This window comes from Eutrigla gurnardus (assembly GCF_963514095.1).
Source record: "Eutrigla gurnardus genome assembly, chromosome: 10".
NCBI lineage: Eukaryota > Metazoa > Chordata > Actinopteri > Perciformes > Triglidae > Eutrigla > Eutrigla gurnardus.
In genome coordinates this window covers 23,097,838-23,120,629 of record NC_139924.1, presented here as the reverse complement: position 1 = coordinate 23,120,629, position 22,792 = coordinate 23,097,838, and the positions used below count along the sequence as shown (strand labels likewise).

General features: G+C 43.6%; 2 protein-coding genes and 1 pseudogene across 6 annotated transcripts in view; 2 read left to right on the top strand and 1 right to left on the bottom strand.

Annotated features, from left to right (window-relative positions):
• Positions 1 to 1,105: 1,105 nt before the first annotated feature.
• On the top strand, positions 1,106 to 10,444 carry mfsd1 (major facilitator superfamily domain containing 1). Of its 4 annotated transcripts, XM_084019677.1 has the most exons (17): positions 1,106 to 1,323; positions 1,468 to 1,520; positions 1,612 to 1,724; positions 1,847 to 1,893; positions 1,996 to 2,059; positions 2,760 to 2,868; positions 2,972 to 3,074; positions 3,498 to 3,596; positions 4,146 to 4,257; positions 5,402 to 5,458; positions 5,825 to 5,981; positions 6,322 to 6,419; positions 6,536 to 6,648; positions 6,762 to 6,809; positions 6,979 to 7,045; positions 10,005 to 10,110; positions 10,370 to 10,444. In XM_084019677.1, the coding sequence occupies exons 1-17, from the start codon at positions 1,167 to 1,169 to the stop codon at positions 10,427 to 10,429; spliced, it is 1,563 nt and encodes a 520-aa protein (XP_083875803.1). In that variant the 5' UTR covers positions 1,106 to 1,166; the 3' UTR covers positions 10,430 to 10,444. The 4 variants fall into 4 exon arrangements, with proteins under 4 accessions (XP_083875803.1, XP_083875801.1, XP_083875802.1 ...); XM_084019675.1 differs by lacking the exons at positions 10,005 to 10,110; positions 10,370 to 10,444 and adding an exon at positions 8,126 to 9,798 and having other exon boundaries at positions 1,107 to 1,323; XM_084019676.1 differs by lacking the exons at positions 10,005 to 10,110; positions 10,370 to 10,444 and adding an exon at positions 8,123 to 9,798 and having other exon boundaries at positions 1,107 to 1,323.
• A 610-nt stretch (positions 10,445 to 11,054) lies between these two features.
• LOC311019447 (P2Y purinoceptor 3 pseudogene) lies at positions 11,055 to 12,047 on the bottom strand (annotated as a pseudogene). The gene has a single exon. The product of its transcript is annotated as a P2Y purinoceptor 3 pseudogene (transcript).
• Positions 12,048 to 12,548: 501 nt separating this feature from the next.
• The window catches only part of schip1 (schwannomin interacting protein 1), a 179,182-nt gene continuing 168,938 nt past the window's right edge, over positions 12,549 to 22,792 (top strand). Inside the window, 5 exon segments of the mRNA XM_084018893.1 lie at positions 12,549 to 12,586; positions 12,837 to 12,930; positions 20,752 to 20,819; positions 21,077 to 21,163; positions 21,908 to 22,049. Of these exon segments, the coding sequence (XP_083875019.1) occupies positions 12,564 to 12,586; positions 12,837 to 12,930; positions 20,752 to 20,819; positions 21,077 to 21,163; positions 21,908 to 22,049 (414 nt within the window). The 5' untranslated portion in view covers positions 12,549 to 12,563.

Here is a 22,792-nt window from a genome sequence, read left to right as displayed (position 1 = left end):
ACATGCAACACATTCGTAAAGCAAAGAGGAGAGAAAAGCTGAGATGTCCTTCAAATATGCAATAATTGAGTTTGGCCACTAGGGGGAGAGGGAGAATGAAAAGAATAAATGTCTGATTCTTTCAGCTTTTCAAACTTTAAAATAAATTAGTAAACTAAAAGGTTAAATAAGGGTGAAAAGCTCAGAAGGGTTTGGCTACCAATTTGCTGTGGGTTTAAATAAAATGTTATTACACATAACTGAAATTGGTGACCGCAATTAATCTGCCCTTAAACTGAAAAAAAAAATACTGGATTTTGATATTAAAAATATGAAGAAATTGTTTTTTTTTCAACATTTATTATTAAATAACACAATATGACAATATGGATGTGATCTAAAACGGTTTAACAGCTCGAATTCAAGGTTGTAATGCAAAGCTGAGGAGGCAGGAGAAAAGAGGTCGTGGCTGGATGATACCAGAGATCTTCAACAGGGGGTCCGTGACCCCTAGGGGTCAGCAGCGTTACTGCAGGGTGTCCCTGAAATTATTTGATCCCAAGCTTTATTTCTTCCAACAATGTAAATATGTCCAAAAATACACATTAACATGAATACAGTCGATAATTATAAATCTTACTATTTATTCAAAGGTATGAGGTGAGATTTTAATGTAGAAATCCCAACATAGAATTGAAGCACACAAGATGGTTAAGGTTAGAAAAGTACATCTGGCAGATTTAGGAGAGTATTTACCATCTGGTGGGCAATAAATGAACGAACATCAGAAGAGATTGAGGATATGGCTATTTCCTGGATGCACTGAATTTGGAGAGTTCATAATTCAGTCAACAATAATTTGTTGCTCACTTTTGGTAAAATACATTACACAACGTTTACCACATATTTTAATGATGCACTTGTACCAATTATGTTCGTGACGTAGACAAATTAACCGTCTGTCTCGCGAGTAAAGATATGTGTCTTTCTCTGTGCGCGCACCCGCGAGGCGCTCGAGCCTCTCTCGACAGGCGCGCACCCACACAAACCCCGGATGGCTAAAAGCGTAGCCACATGGCTAACGCCACGTGACACTCCCCGTCGGGGTCATGTGATCGGTGTACGTCCTGCTCCCTGCCGACAACAACTTTTTTTTCCCCGCTAGCGAATCCTAAAAGGAAACGAACATGGCGGATTATGAGGAGCGGCAGAGCCTGCTGGGAGACCGGGACGACGTCTCGTCGCCCAGCGGAGGACCCGGCAGACCCATGTCGGCCATCTGCGACCCCAACCACCTCCTGCACCGGCTGGTTATCCTGCTTTTCATGTGTTTCCTGGGATTCGGTGAGCACCAATTAGCCCTAACATTCCCGAGCTGAATGGTTCGTGACGACATGACTTAACTTATTAATAAAATACATTTAAAGAAAGCTTTCAGCGTGAAGTCAAAGACATGTTTATGTCTGTTAAAGTAGTTATTTGTTCCAGGAAGCTACTTCTGTTACGACAACCCGGCTGCCCTCCAAACTGAAGTCTTACAGGTGAGTGAACCGTTCTCATTGATGACAACACAAACACCTACAGGTGAGCCTGCTCTTAAATGCTGCGGACGCTGTGATTTTGGTCCACCAGGACCTGGACCTGAACACCGCGAAGTTCATGCAGCTGTACGCCTGGTACTCCTGGCCCAATGTGGTTCTCTGCTTCTTTGGGGGGTTCCTGCTCGACAGGGTTTTTGGCATCAGGTACACAGAACAATAAATGAAACCTCATCTATTCTGCATAAGTGAAAGTGAAAGCGTTGTGTAACGTTTTGCCTGTCTTGGTCAGCATCATGTTTTCATGTTTTATTTTATTTTTTTTACAGGTTGGGAACCATCATCTTTTCCCTCTTCGTCTGTGTTGGACAAGTAGGTTTACTGTGAAATATTGTTTTTTATTATCCAAGTAGGAATCCATACAGAAAGTGGATAATTTTAATTGTTGTATTTGGATGTTTCCACTCTGCACAGGTAGTATTTGCTACTGGAGCTTTAGTGAATCGTTTCTGGCTGATGGAGGTTGGACGTTTCATATTTGGGTGAGCAAATAATTATGGCATCTATTCATTTTACATTATTTTTTACAACCAGTTCTCTGCACCACTCATGCACGATGCCACCGCTCAGCTGTTATCTTTCACCGGAGGGGTTTTGAAAATCAGTGCCTCCCATTAAATGACCAATACTCAGCCTAGTGTGTCCCAAAATTGAACATGGACATAATAAAAGGGAAAGGCAACTTTATTTGAAGAGCATTTTCCATTCACCAGTCACTTTAAAGTGCTACCTGATAATAAAAATGCATCAAAGTTTTACAATTTAAAAAAATAAATAATGCAACTTAGCTGAGAGGATTTGTTTTCAGTCCTTACTGAGTAGTAGTTGTTTGTGTACAATAGGACACTTTTTAGCTTTGACTTAAAGGGGGATCTTGTTTATATCATCTGGGAGCCTGTGTTGCATTATAACAACATCCTGCTTCCCCTTTTTTGTTTTGTTTTTGGGGACTCTTGGGACCGGTAGTCTAGTCCCAAATGGCCTGAGCGTTCATGGCGCTTCATAAGCATATTAGAGTGAGATTTTGAGACGAGCAGCAAAATTGTGAAGTTAATTCTCTGATTAACTGGAAACCAGTCGAGGGGTTTCAGAAACTGGTTTAATTCCACGGGGAGAGGAGAATCTTCAGGATGGTCTTGTGCGGTCACGTAGCTCACACCTGTGTTTTCTCCTCCTGGGCAGTATTGGAGGAGAGTCCTTGGCCGTGGCCCAGAACACCTACGCAGTCAACTGGTTTAAAGGGAAGGAGCTCAATCTGGTGTTTGGCCTTCAGCTGAGCATGGCTCGCCTGGTAAGGACACTAACACGATGTTAAAAATGCTTTAATAACATATTAATGTTATCATAGTGCATGAGCCCAGCTACCAAAATTCACCCCGCTCTCTCGTCTCAAGGGCAGCACAGTGAACATGAACATCATGGGTTGGGTGTACAGCAAAGTCGCAGACCTTGTTGGCTCGCCGGGACACACCGCACTCGGCGCATCACTCATGATCGGTAAATCTCAAAGCTTTTGCCGGGGGGGACGTGCTAAACATGTTAAACACGAAGACTCGGGTTACGCGTGCTTCGTCTCCGTCTCCGCTGGAGATACGAGATCCTCTCTGTGCAACTAATCATCTCAGATAACACAGCCAGCGGAGACATAGAGAAGTGGTATGGAGAACTAAAAGTGCTGCTGGCGGCTACACATGGGTCACATGTAAGAAGAAGTGTCACTTCTGACCATTTTCTCTGGAGTTGTGTCTTAGTCATCATAAAAGTGCTTCCACTTTTGCACGCTTTGCAGTTGTTTTCTGTTTATAGTGTGCCACTTTTAATCTCTAAGTCATATGAACAGTTAAATCAATCAGCAGACATCCTAACTCTCTCTATATAAGTATTAAGTATAAATGTATGTCTCTTTTCTTCTCCCCTTAGCTGGTGTAACCTGCCTGTTTTCACTAATCTGTGCCATGGTGTTGGGATTCCTTGACAAAAGAGCAGAGAAGATCCTTCAGAAGGAAGAAGGCAAAACAGGTTATTGATTCTAAGATTGTCTCTTTCTTTTATTATCTCATCCGTCGATAACTACCAGAATGATTTCCCCAGTCAGTGTGGACCATGACCGTATCTAAGGCCATGTCTAGTTGTTGTTATCTCCTTAAAACTGACATCCAGGCCTGACAGTTAATGGACTTCAGCACTATCATGTGGTTTGTTTCCTCTTATTTTTGACCATATCCTTCATATGTTTTTTCAGTATTCATTGATTTCTAGGATCAGAGAAAATCTTTGAAGTGGTGGAGAGCACTGTAAGATAAGAAACGCATAAGAAATAAGAACATATTGGTTTCACATTCTACAAAGGGAATACAAGTATATTTTGGACGTTGAATGGCTCCATTTTTTCAGAAAATTGAGATATTTCAGAGAATGTTTCTTCATGAGGTCCAATATTTGGTGCAATTTTCTCTTTAGAACGACCAGCTTTTTGGTCAGAGAAGCCGTCCATCTTCTTTTGCATTCGTCGAAAGCAAATAATGCTCTCGAGCTAATCTGCAAATCTGTTAATCTTGCATATTTTAGGTGAGGTGATCAAGTTGACAGACGTGAAGGACTTCCCCTTCCCCCTGTGGCTCATCTTCATCATATGCGTGTGCTACTATGTTGCCATTTTCCCCTTTATTGGACTGGGCCAGTGAGTATTTCATCAGCGCCACCTCACACTCCCATGCACACATTTACACAGTTCTTCTTTACATAGTGCTAATCGCTTTGATTAATAAATGGAGGCATAGTCTTTGATTTGGAAATAACTACATTGTTATTAATAAATGAATAACGATCCTTTATTTGACTGTGAGATTGGCATCGAATCAGGCTCGACTCTTATGGATCGCCCCCAATTTGACAGTGCAGTGTTGTTATTGTAAGATAAAACTGACTTTGTTTATTATTTAATGTAATTTATACTATATGATATTGCACACCCTGTGATTACTTCATTATGTACACATGGGAGTAGATTCAGTGGTGTTTCTATTATTGTGTCCCTGTGTCATGTATCAAAGGGAGGAAAAAAGGAGAAACACCTCTAAGAAAACGTATGCTACCTTTAACTCTGACTTCAGTAAAGAACATGTAGCAGAATTTACACATTTTCCAATAATGTCACCAAAAACTGGAACATTGATAGCTTTGTAAAAATAGAAGTTATGGATTAAATAAGATCTAACAGGTGTATTTCAGGATGTGGCTACTGAGTGCAACATATCCTGTGATGAGTCCAGAACCACCGATGGGCAAAAGAATCGATTCATGTCAAAAATGTAAATTGAGATACATTATAAGCACACACTAATTCTGGAACTGGGGGCTTTGTATGCTGAAATGATGGAACCGCATTCTTGGATTAGTGCTTGATGACAATATCTTCGCCAAAAAAAAGCATAATTCACATAATTGGCCTCATAAGACAGAGTCATGCTGAAATTGAAATTCAACGGTGCGACCTCACAATGCTGCGTTGTCACCGAGCCACAAAGGGATGGAGACATGAAACGAGGCCAAATGGGTTTGCAGTGAAAGGAACCAATTGAAGCTATCACAACCTGCATTCACTTCTCTGAAAGGCACTGTCGAATCACTTAGCAACCGACTTGGTTTTTCCACTCGGGGTCGGTGCTTACAGAGCAAATACTTGTTATGCAAATGGAGCAGAAAACAATGTATGGAAGACGGAGCGCTACCTTCTCCAGGAGTCAACTCGATGTCACCTGCTGTTGTCGCCACATCAATACGCTGGGCAGCGCTCAGTACTGTAACCTTGTCTTTTATTACAGGGTGTTCTTCATCGAGAAATTCAACTTCTCCCCGGCTGAAGCCAGAGCTGTCAACAGGTAACTCAGAGGCCATTAAGACCAATCACACCATGATGAGTCTGCTGTTGCTGATGTTCCTCACATTTCCTTTGTGGGCTGCATTTTGCTCATTCTAATGGATGACTTTCCATAGGACTTTTGTTCTGTGAGGCAGTGTTTGTTTTGTCCGTTCTGGGCTACAAAAGAAACATAAAGCAACATTAAGAGGACCCCCTTATGTTGATGTAAACTTATTATCCAATTATTAATATTATCAATGCTATCATCATTTCTACCAGAAATCCCTTAAATGCTGAACACTGTTCCTTTTAAACTCGAGGATGACATTTACATTTTTCTAGATTTCAGTCATCGCAACTGAAAATCCTTCTCCGTCTTTCCTAGTATCGTGTACATCATCTCAGCGCCTGCGTCTCCACTTCTGGGCTTCCTAGTTGACAGGACGGGGAGGAATGTGGTTTGGGTAATGATCGCTGTGGTCACCACACTCGCCGCTCACATGATGCTGGCCTTCACCTTCTGGAACCCCTGGATCGCCATGGTAATGCCTCTGACGGCCGTTTTGCACTATACTCTAAAAAAAAATGTTTAATGTTACTAAACAGTTGTTGTGATGAAGTGAATGAAGGAATGGCAGTGTTATTGTTTGAATTTTTACAGAGCCTTAGGTGGTAGACATAATTGTTCGCCCATGAAGAAATTAAAACACTGATTGTATTTCTATTTAATGTAAAATGACTCGTCTAGTAAGTTAATTGAAAACATGATTTTATTTCAAGAAGGTAATTAACGTATTTTTCTACGTCATACCCAGGAATTCTGTCGAGAGCCTTGAAATATTTAAAGTAATAACAGTGTGTTTTTTTTTTGCTTGTTTCCAGTCCGTACTGGGTGTCTCCTACTCCTTATTGGCGTGTGCCCTGTGGCCCATGGTGTCTTTTGTGGTGCCGGATCATCAGCTGGGGACGGCCTATGGATTGTATGTACCTGCAATGGGAAATGCTATGACTGCTGTCATACGTATTCACATTTAAAACAGTTATGACTGATTATTGTACTTTTTATTGACACTGATATTCTGCCTTCATCCACCAGCATGCAGTCGATCCAGAACCTGGGACTGGCGCTCATCGCCATGGCAGCAGGAGCCATCCTCGACAACAGAGGATACCTGCTTTTGGAAGTGTTTTTCTGCGTCTGCATCTGCTGTCAGTACTTTCTATCTGTTTGTGTGTGTGGGTTCATGAGATTACAGTCTTCCCTGCTCCTGTCAGACACACTTTTTTTTATTTTCAACATCGCGCCCCCTTATTTCTTACAGTTGCACTGATGGCAGTGGTGATGCTGTACTTTGTGGATTATCTCAGAGGTAAGAGAAGACAGGAGCCTTGAACCTACAGCTTCACTTCTCTCTTCCCCCTCCCACGCATCCACACCTCTAATTCCTTTTCTCTTCACTCTTACTCTTCAGCACACTCCTCTCCTTACCACCACACTCACTCGCCTCTTAATCTCTGCGTCTCCCTCTCTTGATCCAGGAGGAGATTTGAACCGGTCAGCCGCAGACAGAGCCAAACTCCAGAAAGAAGCCACTCCTGACGCAGAGTGAGTAACGTTCACCCTTCAGCTTTCCACCGCTGCGTTTCCACACACTCGCCTAACAAGGAGACAAACATCTCAGAAGCGTAATGACCGACCCACGCACACGATCAAGTGGCATATTTTACAAACATTTGAAGGAGCTTGTGTACTAATTGACTCTCAATGTGTCCTGAGTTGAACCTGCTGCAGTTTACTGACAGTGTTAGTCTTTCCAGTTGGATACAGATGAATGATTTAACAGCTTCTACATGATGCCAAGGTTATGGTTGCATTCAAGTGACGTTTTATGCTCCGACCACATGACTTGCGTGCAGCGTTGCAGAATCATGCCTTATTTTACTGTATTACAACTCCTAGATTGAATAGATTACAAGGTTCAGGAAGGTAATGTATTATGTTATCATGGATATGTTGCCTGATTGGGATTACATTTATTTGTTTAATTTATTTATTTCCAAGTATTTCAATTTAAAGAGAAAGAAACCTGTCCAAACTACAGGTGTGAACACATAAAAAATAAATAATTCATTTGTTTAATGTATTTATTTCCAAGTATTTCAATTTAAAGAGAAATAAACCTGTCCAAACACACAAAAATCCCAAAGAAAATAAATATTGTATTGGTTCCGTATGGTTCCACCTAATTTATTGTGCACTACAAACCATAGTAAGGTGGACTAAAAGTGAATTTACTGCAACATGATGGGGGAAGTGTTTACTTTATAAGCAGACCAGAGGGCTACATTTATTTAGGTCGCACAGCAAAGGCAAGGCCCCTGTGGTCGCCTTGTTTCGTCTTTGGCACATTAAAACAAGCCACGCAAGTTCCCTTGGTGGGTTTGACTTCTTCCTGTTCTCAATCTCTGCATCAGAGTGGTCACAGTGAGCCGGAATTCAGGTTACATCTATTTCTGTTTGAAGCCCTGCTCTCATGGGACTATTATCTGTTTAACACTTCACTTATCCCGTTTTTTTAATCCGTGTAATCTACATACATAATACTTTCTGTGTGTTGTTATGCCTTGTGAAAGTACAGATTAATATTTTCTGGTCCGTTGTGTGACTGATATTTTCCAGATGATGATGATGATGATGAGGGAACACACACAGGTCTGGGCTTCAGGGCCAGCAGGCTGCACTGTCCACCCCAGAGCTGTCAATCAACTGTCACGGGGCGGGACTGCACTAACTGACTTCCCACAGCGCTGTGGCACTTCCCATCACGACTGACTGTCTGGCCCCGGCTATTACATAACCCACACAATGATAGCTTATTGTGTGCCTATCAGGAAACTGACAAATGACACATCTCAGTTTGGACTCATCACTTCCTCTCTGTCTCTGACTTCATCTCCTCCGATATTCCCTGACTGTTACCGAAGAAAGGATTTTAGGCTTTTTTTTTAATGTTCGGCAAAAGATAAGACTTGTATCCTGTGGAAAGGTGCCTATATCTGATCAATATAGACATGTTAATGCGACTCACAATATAGAATTCTTATATTCAGTTGTTTTAAATGTATATAAGGGTAACACTGTGGATGTGTTGTTTTTTTTATATGTATGTTTGTTTTTATGAATTGTTTCCAGAAGGACTTTGCTACTTGCCTTATTTTTGCATCTCACCAGTTCATTGATGTACATATCAGTTGTCAGCATTCACAATAATTGCCAACCAAAAACTCCCTTACTGGGCTTTCCTTAGTGAGTTCATATTCAATTTTAATCACATGCGCCATTGACCTTTTATGGTGCCTCGTCTCAAAAAGAGCATAGCTCTCTTTTGTTTGAATCTTTACTGCTCAATTATTTTATTTCATACTTCCTTTATCTGCTGTTCGCGAGTTTCGGAGGTTCATAAAGATTTATTTCCCAATTCATCATCAAATGATACGTTACTATAGTGATACGAAAGATGAGAGAAGTAGAGGGGCAAACTTTGAAATGCATTTACCCGTGTAATAATATTCCCAGTTTCAACTTTATACAAAGTCTTTTATTAATGACCTTTTAAAGAATCACTTCCACGTATGAATTATCTTTTGTAGACATAATGTGTTTTGCTCGTTTATCAAGCTCAGGTAATTAACTTCTCCTTTACTTAAAATAAAATATGAATGCACTCGGTTCAACCATCTCTCACTATCTCCCTGTGTTGTAAACAGGGTTGCAGACTGTGGCTGTTAGACACTCACTACCCCAGTTGGGCAAATAAATCATCAGAATATCAAGAGTAGTTTAACAATCCTCTGGAAATCCTCCTTTTTATGACCTCCCAGAGTTCCCACTTTGCTGCAGTGATGTAGTACTCTGGGTGGGTGCGTCTGTTCACTGTGACATCACTGTTTGGTTACAGGTGCACAAGAGGTGAAATAGAGATTTTGAGATGGAAAAACGAAAGTTCGGATGAAATGGAACTTAGATTTTCAATACGGTGTTAAGTTACTCTTGAAATCCCATCACATGTAAGGAGACGGGTCAGTAGCATGAAGTTGAAATGCTGTGATTGCACATTAACATGACGGCAGGGCCGTCCAGACAGAAACATGCAGCTCTACTCTTTGCTTAAACTGAGAATATTTGTGTTCCACTACCAAGCATCACTTGTTATTTTGCTGTGTATAAGAAATTATTGTGCAAACGAAAAGAGGAAAGTCACTTTAAAAAAAAAAAAGTATTTTTGTAAACCAAATCCCATTAATACCAGATTATTACTGGAACAATGACATTTAATTAAACGCACATTATTGAAAACATTTGATTCCTTCCTTCATGTTATTATTCCTTCATTATGTATGATGTACAACTTTCTTCCCCAGCACCTGTGGTGAGCAGTTATTTTTCTCAGCCTTCAGCGGCACACTGGCGGTTAATTAATCCCACCATTATTATGATTGTCATTGTGCTCGTGTTGGTGTTTGCTGCAGAGATGATAAAGATGGCAACGTTATTATTCCCGCAGGATTAAAAGGCCACTCAGTAAACTGAGAGAGGGTGAGCTTGCTAGACAAGCACCCAGGTCTGCTTTCGGCTTACGTAACCGGTACCTGTCGAGGCTGGGCGCGCAGGTACACACACACACACACACACACACACACACACACACACACACACACACACACACTTCTGATTAGACACAATTCAAACAGAAATCCATTTATTCATTCAGCCTCTAATCTTGACACCAGCAATACATTGCCTTTAAAACCAACCAAACAAGGCCAGGGGGTGCGGTTTTACTGCTGCACTTCAGAATTAAACACAAGTAACTTCCACGTCAGCTGCGGTATTTTCCGCCCCTTCACTTAATTGTTCTTGTCCTCCCAGCTCCCAGACCACTGCTCTACCCATCTGTCATCACTTGCCCACAGGAGCCTTCTGAAATGATGCCCTTCATTCGGCTGTCTGCTCCTCTACTGCAGCTCTGTGCCTCCAGACAAGTATACACACACTTATTAAAAAAGGTTACCGTTTGAACACGATAATGATGCACTTTTCACCTTCACTTTATTATAACCTTGACTTGCACAGAGCCTTTGTTAGCATCACCATATAGGTTATGTTGGACCTATATTCAGTTATTTTTTATCTGTTCCACACTTGAGGCCTTTTTTTTTTTTTACTTTTATAGAAAACACAACAGATATTTTTTCCCCTTTGTGAGATAGTGTTATATAAAATTGGACAGCTTTATGGTGCTTGCTGCTTTAGAGACGTGTCCCTCTGTGAACGACAGAGGGCGCCAATCCCCTCAGATGTTCATCCACAGTAGGATCGCTGTTTGCAGGCTCACTATTTACAGGTAGCTCCTCACTTTTACTTAGAATAGTGTACAAACAGGATGCCTCACAAGTCAGTGACTGTTGTGACCTGTTAAATGTTGCCACATGTATATTTTGTATATTAAAAAAACATTATTAAACAGTTTATAGACGATGGTGCAGTGTTTTACCGTCCACTTGCTTATGATAAAAGTCACTCATGGATTAATAACACCACTGATGGATACTCTCTACCCTCCGGACCTGTTGGTGCTACCTCCATCCACCAGACACACCGAGGGCTGCACCCTCTTCCTGCTCCTCCGCAGCCAGGCCCGGAGCTTCTGCCGCTGCCGGTCGCAGCCCAGAAAGTAGAGGAGGGGGTTTGCGCAGCAGTTGAAACTGACCACAGGCTTCCACACCTTGAAGGCGATCATCACCACGTTCAGGAGATGGCAGTCTCCGGGCAGGTAAACCCTCACAAACAAGTAGACGGTCCGAGAAATGTGATAGGGCACAAAGCACACCACGAACATGAGGCACACGACCAAGAGGGTGTAGAGAGACTTGTTGCGCATACGAGCTGTCCGGGCGTTGGAGAGCCTGTCCGCGGCCCGGCAGTAGAGCACCGTCATCATGGAGCAGTAGCAGCTGATGACCACGAGGAACGGGATGAAGAAGCCCACTATGGCTAGAAACAGGCCGTAAGGGAAGAACACGTTGAAGCTCCCCGGGTTGGTCATCTCAAAGCACACGGTCATGTTGTTGATCACGCCCGTGTGCGCAAAGACCAGCGTCGGTAAGATCTCCGCGGTGGCCAGCACCCAGACCGAGGCCGACGCGAAGAGGGCCAGCCGTTTGGTCCTGAGGCGCACGGCGGCGATGGGGAAGCACACCCCGAGGAACCGGTGCACGCTGACGCACGTCAGAAACATCATGCTGCAGTGGAGGTTGACGTAGAAGAAGAAGCGGACGCTCTTGCAGATGACGTTGCCGAAGGGCCACAGGTCGCCCATGGCGTTGCTGATGATGAGGGGCGGCAGGGCCAGCACGTAGAGGAGGTCCGCCACGGCCAGGTTGGTCATGTAGATGACGGTGCCGCTCCAGCGGCGCGTCTGACCGCAAACGCACCACAGCAGGGCCCCGTTCAAGCTAAGGCCCAGCAGGAACACGAGGCTGTAGGACACCGGCAGGAGGATCCGCTTGTAGTAGCTGGTCACTGGGCAGAGTTGGAAGTCCTCCATTCAAACAGATCAGCTCGGGTGGTTTTTGATCAACTGGAGGCCCTGTCACGTAATTCCAACCTAAATGATCCAGGTAGACACCTCACCTGTCTGCGGCTCACCTTAACTGCTGCGTGAGGATGACGTCTGCCCGTTTAAAGGATGCCACGCGCAGGTGTTTGCTCACCGTGTGCGTCCCTTCCTGTTTCCCAGCCCACACCTGTGAGATGTGACACCTTTATAGCGTCGTATCTAGGACCCGAGCAAACAGACGGGGAGAGCAGGGGGCAGATATACCTGGTAACCCTTCCCCACGAGAGGAGGCGTGCGGGATGAATTGACGCTGTGATTAAACTCCATTACCAAGTTAAATGACACTGTCGACCCACGCGCGCGATGGGTGCTGCACGCGCGCACGCTCAGCGTCCCATTGGCTGCGAGGACCCCCCCCCCCCAAGTGTTGTCTCTCCCCGCCTCTCTCAAAGTGTTCTTCATCTCTGTCTGAGCGCGGAGAGAGACAGACAGGGAGAGCTCGTCATGCTGAGGAACGGCGCGTACAGGTCAGTGTCACGTCCACCGATCCGCGTCACGCATGCACGGCAGCGGTGTTTATTCAGGACTAACGAGGCACTCCTCCGACATGCACCGAGGGGGTGTTCAAATCCTCCTATAACGCCGCCTCTCTGCAGCCGCACAGCGATGCAGAGAAACGGGCTGTGCGCGCACTGAGAGGGGCTGTTAGCGTACTTCATGTGTGGAGAGTTGTGGTTCTTTTTCTGCGTGTCTTAACTTGAGCGGTGTCCTTCCCAGAAGCATGTTCCAGGGAGAGGAGGCGAGGCTGCGCGGCGGGAGTCTCGCTGTGGCTCGGGAGAGGAAACACCTCGCTCTGTGCATCAACAACCAGGTAAGAGACGTTCAGGGGACAACTGGGTTGTGCAGCTTCGCTCTGCCTCTCTGGGAAGATATTGATCATGGATGATGGGATCTTTTTTTTTTTTGTGAAGGAGCATTTCAGCGATGATGTAATTCACTTTCTTTTTTTAGGAGCAGTGAGTTGATACACTGCTCAGAAGCAAAGTCTGTAAGATTGGGGAAGAAACCTGTAGCCCCTACAAACATCACATTTAAAGAGAACTGTGATGCATTACAATGTGACATATGTAGGCAGTGGTTACAACAGAAGTATCAGCACCATGGACAGTGAAACCTACCATGGCTCTCCCCTCCCCCCTCTATCTATTACTCTAAACTGCTTTAAATGTTGCATCTCTCATTCAATCATTCAAATGGCACTCAATTGACTGAATTCAATTTGGTTCAGGGAATTACTTTTTCTTGTTCTGGCTTGAGGCCACTGAAAGATTTGTGTCATTGCAGTCTCGTTATAATACTGGACCTCCTGTAGCTGGAATGGTGAGGTATAGACTGTTCAGCTGACTCCGCAGGCACGTTTCTGGAAACTCTTGAAGAGAGCATTTATTTAAAATGTTTAATTGACTCCACAATGTAAATCAGAATGGTCTTAAACAGAATTAGTCCTATGTGATGTGTCCTTTATGTGCTGGGATGAATGTAGGTGCACAAGTTCACCTGCTAGTATTGAGCTTCTGAATATTTTATGCCGGTGATGTAGTGTTGCGCATTATCGGTGGCTGGGGATATTGAGCTCTGAAAGCACTGTTCCATCCCAGCTTTTGACTTACTCTGCAATATATTATGATGGTGCAACACACACACACACACACACACACACGCACACGCACACGCACACACACACACACACACACACACACACACGTTCCGCGCACGTTCCCCTAAACTTTTTTCATTTCGACTCCAGATTTGTTCCAACCCGTTTCCACTGCACCACTTCACAGTTGAATTTCATTACCGCTCTCCCAAAAAAAAAAAAAAATGGCTTTTCCAAATTGATCCAGCTTAACTCCGAGACGCCGTGTCAGAGCAGCTTCCTGTAAGACTGCAGAGGAGAAGACGTGGAAGCTTGATGGAGGACTGACCCGTAATTGGCGTGTGAAATATGAGAGAGGATAGGAATGCAGGTTATTGGATATGCAGGGCTGCTCCACTTGCCGTGCCTGCGTGAGTGATTCAGATTCATTGCCGAGGCGTGAACCCCCTGAGAAACACATTAATCTAACCAGCTATTACTCCATAATCAATGGGACGCCGGGATTTTTTTTACGGCCACAAGCCCTTGTTGTTAACCATTTTACACCGAGCTTATTTAAACAGCACGCCAAAGGGGGTTACGTTTAATGGGGGTTAACCATGAAATATACAGCGCAGGTAACTTTGTTGACACAGCACTTGCAGCTGCAATTTTGAAATGAATCACTATCATCGACGAAGCCCCCGTGCTGCTCCTAATTCAGTGAGCGTGCAGTAAAACCCTTTTTTCCTTTAATGAGCTCTGTGAGCAGAAATCACAGGTGTTCAGACCCCGCATGTATCAGTTTCCCCCGCACAAACGGCGGGAGTCGGACACAGTGTTGTGTGGCGTGCAGAGGGATGTACGTAGTGGGAGTGTGGTGCCAGGGAAAGGGTGTCATATTTCAGAAGTGCATTATTGCCTCTCCCCCAGTGGGACGGAGCCGTGCTCAGTGCTGTTTGCACCGGCTCACTCAAAGGCTCGCCGTTTGAGTCGTAATAACTGGAGCAAGATGAGCCTGCACGCTGACGGATGTCTCTCGGCCATGTGAGGAAGTCACGTACATACACACTGTGTGTGTGTGGTTCAACGTTCAATGCACTTTTTAAATGAAAATACACTCCAAATCGTACACAAAGAGGCACTTACACACACTCACTCACTTTCTTTTAAATGGGCATTTCTGTCCCGTCCCATTAGCATGTCTTGGAAGGCTGGTTTGGTCTAAATGAGAGAGCTTAGTCTTTGAACGAAACCCCCTCAATGATAGTGTGTGTGTGTGTGTGTGTGTACGCTCCTTCCTTGCCATATGTTTGCCAGAGCAGCTCTCCATTGGTTAATCGTAGTGGGAATAGTCCCAAGCGCTCCATTTTAGCATTTTGATAGACTATAGTCATTTTCCTTCTCTCAGACCTCCTTCATCTCTACTCGTCACACCCCAGCCACCTCCACGCTTCTCGGGATGTCTCACTCTTCTTCTTTTCCCCCCATTAAGAATAAATGTATAGCCTCGTCGTCTCTCCTTCTAGTTGGTACCACACTGTACATCACACATACCCTCTTTCCAACCTCCTTTTAAATGCTCAACATTTTTCACTGCAGAACACGTGGATAGGTTAAAGACTCATATCGTAGGTCGGCTTCTCTCAATCTCCATTCATAAAGCAGAAATGCCAAGCGTTAGCATGTTCCACCTTCTCAAATGTGAGGGATTTGATTGATGCCTTTCCTCTGTTAATATCATAGTAAGTAGAATACGGTGCATTTTGCACCATTTTTCACATTTGAGGGAAATAGGGGGGAAAAAGTCCCCTTGTGTGCAAATCCCTAAAATGAGACTTCTAGACGAGTCATTTCTTTTGAATCGTACCCATAAAACCCGTGCATAGCTCTGAAAGAAATGGCTCTGTCTGCATTTGACGAACCGCATACTTCTCAATATGAAATTAACATCACATATGCATGTATGCATGATTTAATCTGTGCCTCCTGCTGCAGTAATGTGAGAACGTATAGGTCCGTACACACTGTTAACTGATCAGTAACAAACTGCTTTCTCACTGCAGCTCTTAATCAATTCAAATGTTTCATTTTATATATTCATATTTAGTCTCTCCTTTATGACATAAATGCATCAATTTCTCTCAGGAGAAAGTGCTTGTTTCGCCCCGTAGCCGCAACACGAAGCGAAAGTAGCATTTCAAATCCTGTAATCACACGAGCACATCAGTAGCGTCTCTCAGCGGGCTCTTTTTGTACTCAGGCTCAGGCAAAAGAGTAAATGTTGACTTCCATCTCACGCCTTGCACGCACTGCGCATGTAAATTGATTTCCGATGTTACGATTAACGAGCATCTCCACCGGCACAGCTCCTCTCCTGATTGGACGTTTCCCCGGGCTGATCGGCCAGTCGAGCGGCAGCCAAACAGCCGATAGTGTGATGCAGATGTTTCAGCGTGTGCGGCAATCAAACCCTCTGAGATTAGATTGATGTGTGTGTGTTTACATGTGTGTGCTGGTATCTGTGTGCATGCAGGCGTCTTTGTTCTCTCACTGCACTCAGGTGTGTGTGTGTGTGTTGTGTTCATGTACACACCAGCTGGAAGATCACAAAGAGCTGACCATCTCTCACACACTTGCGTGTGTGCTTGTGTGCGTGTGTGCATGTGTGTGTGTGTTAGTTTGGACATTCGACTATGCCTGCCATCGATCTCTGTGATCGAGCGAGGACTCTGAGAAATTAGGGTTTTAATAACTCATCAGTTAGAGAGTGTGTCGTTGGTTTTCTCTCCCCTTCCTTCCTGTTTCCCTTCCTTCTCTCATTTTTCAATGACTTAACGCTAAATACCGTCTGCCTCAACTTTCTGGCCTTTTGGTATATCGATTGCCCTTTATTTGGATATTTCTTGAAAACGATGTGATTAAGCTGTTTACATGCCCAGCAGAATCCCATTCTCCATGTTTTCTCCTCGTTTTTGTGCCATCTTGCATTCAGCTATTGATTTAACAGATTGTCATGTACAATATAGTAATGCATCGGTCCTGTCACCAGCTACAGTCCTATTGCTCCCTCAGTGTTTGTATTGCTCTCATATAACTTTAGTGCATTTTATCCGGTCCAGAGACCTGAGACATAACGCTTGGTTGTTAACACTGTAAAAAAACACATTTTGAACAATCATAGCAGTTGCAAAAAGTGACCAAGATAAGTGTAAAGGAAAAGCAACGATTTATAATGAAATGTTCACTGTGATAATCCATGTTGTATACTACCATGCATAATGCTCGTAATGTTTAATCAGTAGGATAAGTACACAAAATAACTTTATTAGTCCCTAGTGGGACGATTGGTTGTATCTCACACAGAAAAGACATGGAACATGAATACATTATTAAAAAAACGAACACTATACACAGTAAAAACACTCACGGTTCACTACTAGAGTCGCGGAGGGAGATATAACGTTCAGAGTGAAATGTTTGAATTTCCATGAATCTTGATGTAAACGATGGAAACAATCAGACACGATGGATTCTTCTTCCTTACGTAACTGGTTGTTGTAAAGAATAGTCATTATAATGCCATTAAGATGTGTTGCTGTGTCTTTTAAATTGGACATTTCTGTCAGATTAGCACTCTGTATATAAACATTTAACCGTTTCAATCCTTTTCCTTTAAAAAAGTATTTGAAGAACACATTTATTTTCTTTCAGTCGGGAGTTAAACACCTTTGTCATTCGTCGTTAGTTTGAGCTTCTGGATGGAGTCTGCCGTTAATACAGAAGAACACTTGATACAGTTATTTGTTAAGCCCTTATTGGCCTTATAAATGTACAGTGAGCTAAATCACTTCTCCTCATTTGTCCGAGTCCTCTCCTCTATCATCTCACTCACGTTTCTCTCTTTTGTTCAATCATCCACCCATCATCGATCTTCCCTCTCTCCCTCCACGTCCACAAGTCTAAGGGAATAATAACTTTATATATAGCACTTGAACACAAACATGGCAAATAACAGGCGGCAGCCTCCGGGTCGGGAAAGTGAAACCAATGAAGAAAATGCCTTCAGGGCCTGTGCCTTTTTCTGGCGTCCCCAGTGTTTCATCAAAAAAGCAATCCAAGTGCTTTTTTTTTATGTTTCTATGACAACAATATCTCACCACTCTAATCAGTGTCGTTTGCTAGACTAGCATCACGCCTCTGTTTTATTAGCTATTCGGCCTACTTGCTATTTGTCTGACATTGTTTTTATTTTCTCACCACGAGCACCGGAGGATGCTCGCTCCATAGATGAGCTTGTCACCGCTCGGTCTGACAGCCGTAACGTGAGAGCGAGGAGGACGATCCGTCGGAGACGACGTGTACGATGATGCACGCTCACCAGCATCATTCAGTGTCCCCCCCGGCCGATCCGCTCACACAAATGGGCTTTTCGGTCTTTGTTGGGACGGTATCAGTCTGACAGAAACGAGCTTCTCCACCTTTTTCTTCAGTGACGTCACCAGCGCTCGGAAAAAGATGCAATCTGGACACAGGCCCTAAATTTGCAATGTTTCTAACAGCCATCAGGGGGCGCCTCCTCTGGTTGTAAAAGGAAGTCTGATTGTAGAAGTACCTCAGTGAACATGAGTTCATGGTTTCAATCGCTAGTTTCAAGTCTTCTTTAAAAGTGCATGATGTGCATTTTGTAAATTATTGTCCGATTTAGAGAAAAACGGATGATAATGCAGGGTATGCTTCATCCAACTTTAATGAAAGTTAATTATAACAATGTTTTGTCTTATACAGCATTCGGTTGTACATAGCTCCACCCACATATTAGGGCTGGACGATTAATCGAATTTTGATCGTGATTTCGATTTTGGCTTCTCACGATCATGAAAACACTGTAATCGAAGAAAAACGATTAATGTGCCGCCGCGCAGCATGTATGCAAATTACTGCGCTGTAGAAGCACAGTGAACGCACCTGTATCGCCTGCAGCAGTGAGTGTGTGGATCATTCTGGAAGGAGCGATTGACAACATGGCAGGAAAGCAGCTTTTAGTTGAAAAGAGAGGTTGTATGTTTTTCTCTTGCCCAGCTCTGTCAAACTTTTGGCAAATTTATTTCAACACCATGTCTAAGGTATTTTCAAGAACTATTCACATTTCACCACACATTGGCATTTTTGGTCTTCCGGATGACTATACCCTATATTCTGCTAAAGAATTGGAAGTAGTAGCCTTCACCTCACTCATTGCTAAACGCCACCTCCTTCTGAATTGGAAATCCACAACTGCTCCCTCCAGTACACAATGGATTACAGAGGTTATGTACTTTTTGAAAATCGAGAAAATCAGATATTCAAGAAGGGGGAACTTGAGCAAATTTTACAACAAATGGCAACCGTTTATGGACTTTTTTGCATCGATGTAACCCCCCTCCCTCACACACACACCCCCTCTTTCTTTTCTTCCCCCCTTTTTTTTTTTCTCTCTCTCTTCCCCTCTCTTTTTTATTATTATTTATGTATTTCTTCTGTCATGTCAGTCTAATCATTTTATATAGATTATATCTCATCTAAACATTGTATAGTTTATTTTGGTTTTAATTCTGTAACTGTTGAGTGTTCAAAAACACAATTCTAAATACAAGGGTGTATACAAACATGTTTAATGCTGACACCAATGTACCATGTAAGTGCCTTTGTTATTCTTGTATACATATTAATAAAAAATATGAAACAGAAAAGAGAGGTTGGACAACTTCGGTGGAGACATTTTGGCTTCAAATCGTCGGACGTGGAGCAGAAGGAGATTGTTTGCAAAGTTTGTCACGCCGTCGTGTCTGCAACCCAGGGCAACGCGACAAATGTATTCAACCATGTAAAGTTCCGCCATAAAGTGGTCTACGATAAAGTATCGAAGGAGCAAAAGACCCCAAAAAGTGCAAGAGACAGCGAGAGATAACGGAGGCTGCGACATTCATGCTAGCTAAGGACTTGTGCCGCATCAGTACAGTTAGCAACCAGGCTACAAGACACCGGTCAACACTTTGGACAAGCGGTACGTGTTGCCGTCACGCAAACACGTCAGCAGAGTTGCGCTGCCTGCCTTGTACGATAAATGTCGCGCGGAAGTTGAAAAAGGTGTCTCCACTGCCGAGTATAATGTATTTGTATTTATTGTTTTTACATTGGTATTGCTAATATTCGTTCATCACTGAAGCCTGAAGGGAAAAGACTGGGGTTCCTGCCAAAAACTTCAGTTTGTAGGAAGCAAACTGCAGAGAGAACAGTCTGAAGTCTGGGTATTTATTTTTAATTGTTTTTTTTTATTGCTATTTTTTATTATTATTATTTAATATTTTACTTGTTTACTTGTTACTCATTTATTTCTGGTTGTTTTTCCTTAAAATGATATTTAAAATTGAGTTTTGGTGGCTTAATAAATACTTTTTTGAAATCAATGAATAATCGTGTTCACTAATCGTGATTTTTAATATCAATCAAAAATAATCGTGATTATTATTTTTTCCCATAATCGTCCAGCCCTACCACATATGTCACTTCTGGTTGGAAGAAGCCAAAACTCCGAACTCCAGGCTTCCAAATGGGCGGTGGTCACTCTGACTCCGTCCACCTTTTATATCCAGTCTGCTCACAGTTTGCATCCTCCAGCTAACATATAGATGAGTGAATACTTGAGCTGGAGTGGCTGCTTGGCTGCTTTGGGAGCGCATCCATCTGTCCAGGCCCATTGAGCTTTATGGCAGTTGCCCCAAGAGCTGCCTGTTACCCCCCCCCCCCCCGAACACCTGCAGAGCAAACACATGCTGTTATGCATCAGCCGTAGAACACACACACACACACACACACACACACACACACACACACACACACACACACACACACACAGTTGTTTCCCCTGCCTCTATGTGTGTTTATGATTATTAGTGACTTTGTTAACAGACAAGCCAAGAAAGAAATAGCCTTTAATATGGAGCTCATCCTTGGAAGAGAAAATAAAAAATATCAACTAACTTGTATAACGTATTGATGCGTTTGGCTTTGCAGGAAGAAGTGAAGAGGTGCCATCGCTACTGCAATCACAGTGGAGGGCAAGCAGTTCCCAAGGTCGAGAGGTAAGATATCGCACAAAAGTGTACAAGATTTTCATTGAGTAATAATTGTAATGCGTGTGATAATAAAGAACTTAAAAAGTGATCATTCAAGCCACTTATTCTGCCATAACAAGGTTGTATTCTTGAAAATAAACGCTCAGTACCATAAATCCTCTTACTCTACCTAAAGAAAAGTTTTATTAGACTGTGACTTCTAATATATAGTATAAACTCATAGATGGTTTTATTTTATGTTATATTTGATCTGCCTTTTACAGAAGCCGTCCTCGTAGGAGTGGAGAGGAGGATGACGATAGCCCTCGTCGTCGTGAGCAACAGCAGCACCTGGAAATCAAGGCTATTGTGTGAGTTTCACCTATCACCATGTTACCTACGACCTTAAAAAAAAGTGTGTTTTGTCATGTGGGAGTGATGCATTTATGTGTGGCAGGGGTCAGAGTGCAGGTACCCATGTAGACTGCCAACTAGCACCATTTCACTTTAACATGGGCCAAAGATTTTATAGGTGTGACAAGGAAAGAGTGAGGTTTTAACCTCAGGCTTTCACTTCCTTGAAAGTGGAGGAAGGAGAAGAGAAAGCCAATGTTTCTGTGTGGAGTCAGCATGATTAAGGTGCAGAAAGGTGAGAAACTCATGGAAAGGGAAGCATGGAGCGATGGAGGGAGCGAAGGGAGAATACAAGCGGAGAGTTGGGATTGAGAAAGAAGGGGGCAAAGGTATTGGTTTTGGAACTGGGAGTTATGGCTTAATTCAATTTGTTCCATTTGGCTCAGCTGTCTCTCTGCTTCACTGGAGGTGGATGTGTTTCTCCATCGGGTAATTGATCCTCCACTCCATCCTGGACCCGGGTGGTGAGGTGACTTGGGATGAAAGAAAGTGGAAGGGGGGAGAGAAAGAGAGAAGGGGGGTAGCTGGGAGAATGGGGGGGGGATAGGCAATGTTGGGAAAAACACAAAATTAGAAATATATTTAGGAAAGGAAAATATCAGAAGAATTAATGAGGGAATATATTACACGGTGAGATAATATTTTTCTTAAATTTGAACAAAACATTATCACAGTTATGTATATTCCACCTATGTTCCCAGGATCCAGCGGGCCTGGCGTGCGACCACGTCCCGCAGGGGGAGCTGGCAAGGACAACGCAGGAACCGCAGCAGCCATCGTCGGGGGGAGACGGTGCCTTCCTTGAGCCTCCGTGACGCTGTGATGACCACCGATATTTCTCCGGTGAGATCACACGCAGGAAATCAAACAGGCAGCCATGTGGTGCAACATGAAAATGAGGCAGGTGGTGAGGCATCGAGACATGTTTCCGGCGATCTGCTCTGTAGTCTCTGTAGTTATCAGCTGTCGTTGCTGCGGAGGATGAAGAAGGAATGGCTGAGTGGATGCGTGGATGGATAAACTAATAAAGGAGGGAACAAGGGAGGAGTGTTTACTCCTAGTGTCATCTGGGGGACCGCGGGGGTCGTATTGGTGGAGGTGGAGGGGATGCCAGCTGGCACTGTGCCCAGATCTGTAATTAGCCGTTAATTAGGTAAATTTTCATAGCTGGTTGATTGATTAATGAAGTGCCTCTGCCCTTGTCCTCCCCTTATCTCACCCCCCTCCTACCCGCCACCTCACCCCCTCCCGTCGCAGGGGAGAATTAAACAGTGCTCACAGGGCATGGCAGCCAAACAAATGCCAGAGGAAAGAAAACGTCTCTATGAGCAGCAGATAAACAGTGAGAGGGGGGCAAAGTAGGGTGGGGGGGGGGGGGGGCAGAGATAAGTAGATGAATGCCTTTAGATCGCCTCATGTTGGAAGTGACGGACAAGGACACACAGACACCAACAAACACGGACTGTCGACTCGGACGGTTTTCTGTCTGTGTCGTTCTCAGTGTAGTAATCACACCCGCACACGCTGCCCACGCACTCTGCAGAGACTCAGCACAGAAAATATGATGTCATGTCTGCATGCTCACT

What these genes read in the sequence shown, in the direction of transcription:
- mfsd1 (XM_084019677.1), top strand. Translation starts at nt 1,167, where the DNA reads ATGGCGGATTATGAGGAGCGGCAGAGCCTGCTGGGAGACCGGGACGAC. An exon ending in GAAGCCACTCCTGACGCAGA is followed by an intron (nt 7,046 to 10,004) that starts GTGAGTAACGTT and finishes TTATTCCCGCAG; the next exon opens with GATTAAAAGGCCACTCAGTA. An exon ending in TGTCGAGGCTGGGCGCGCAG is followed by an intron (nt 10,111 to 10,369) that starts GTACACACACAC and finishes TTGTCCTCCCAG; the next exon opens with CTCCCAGACCACTGCTCTAC.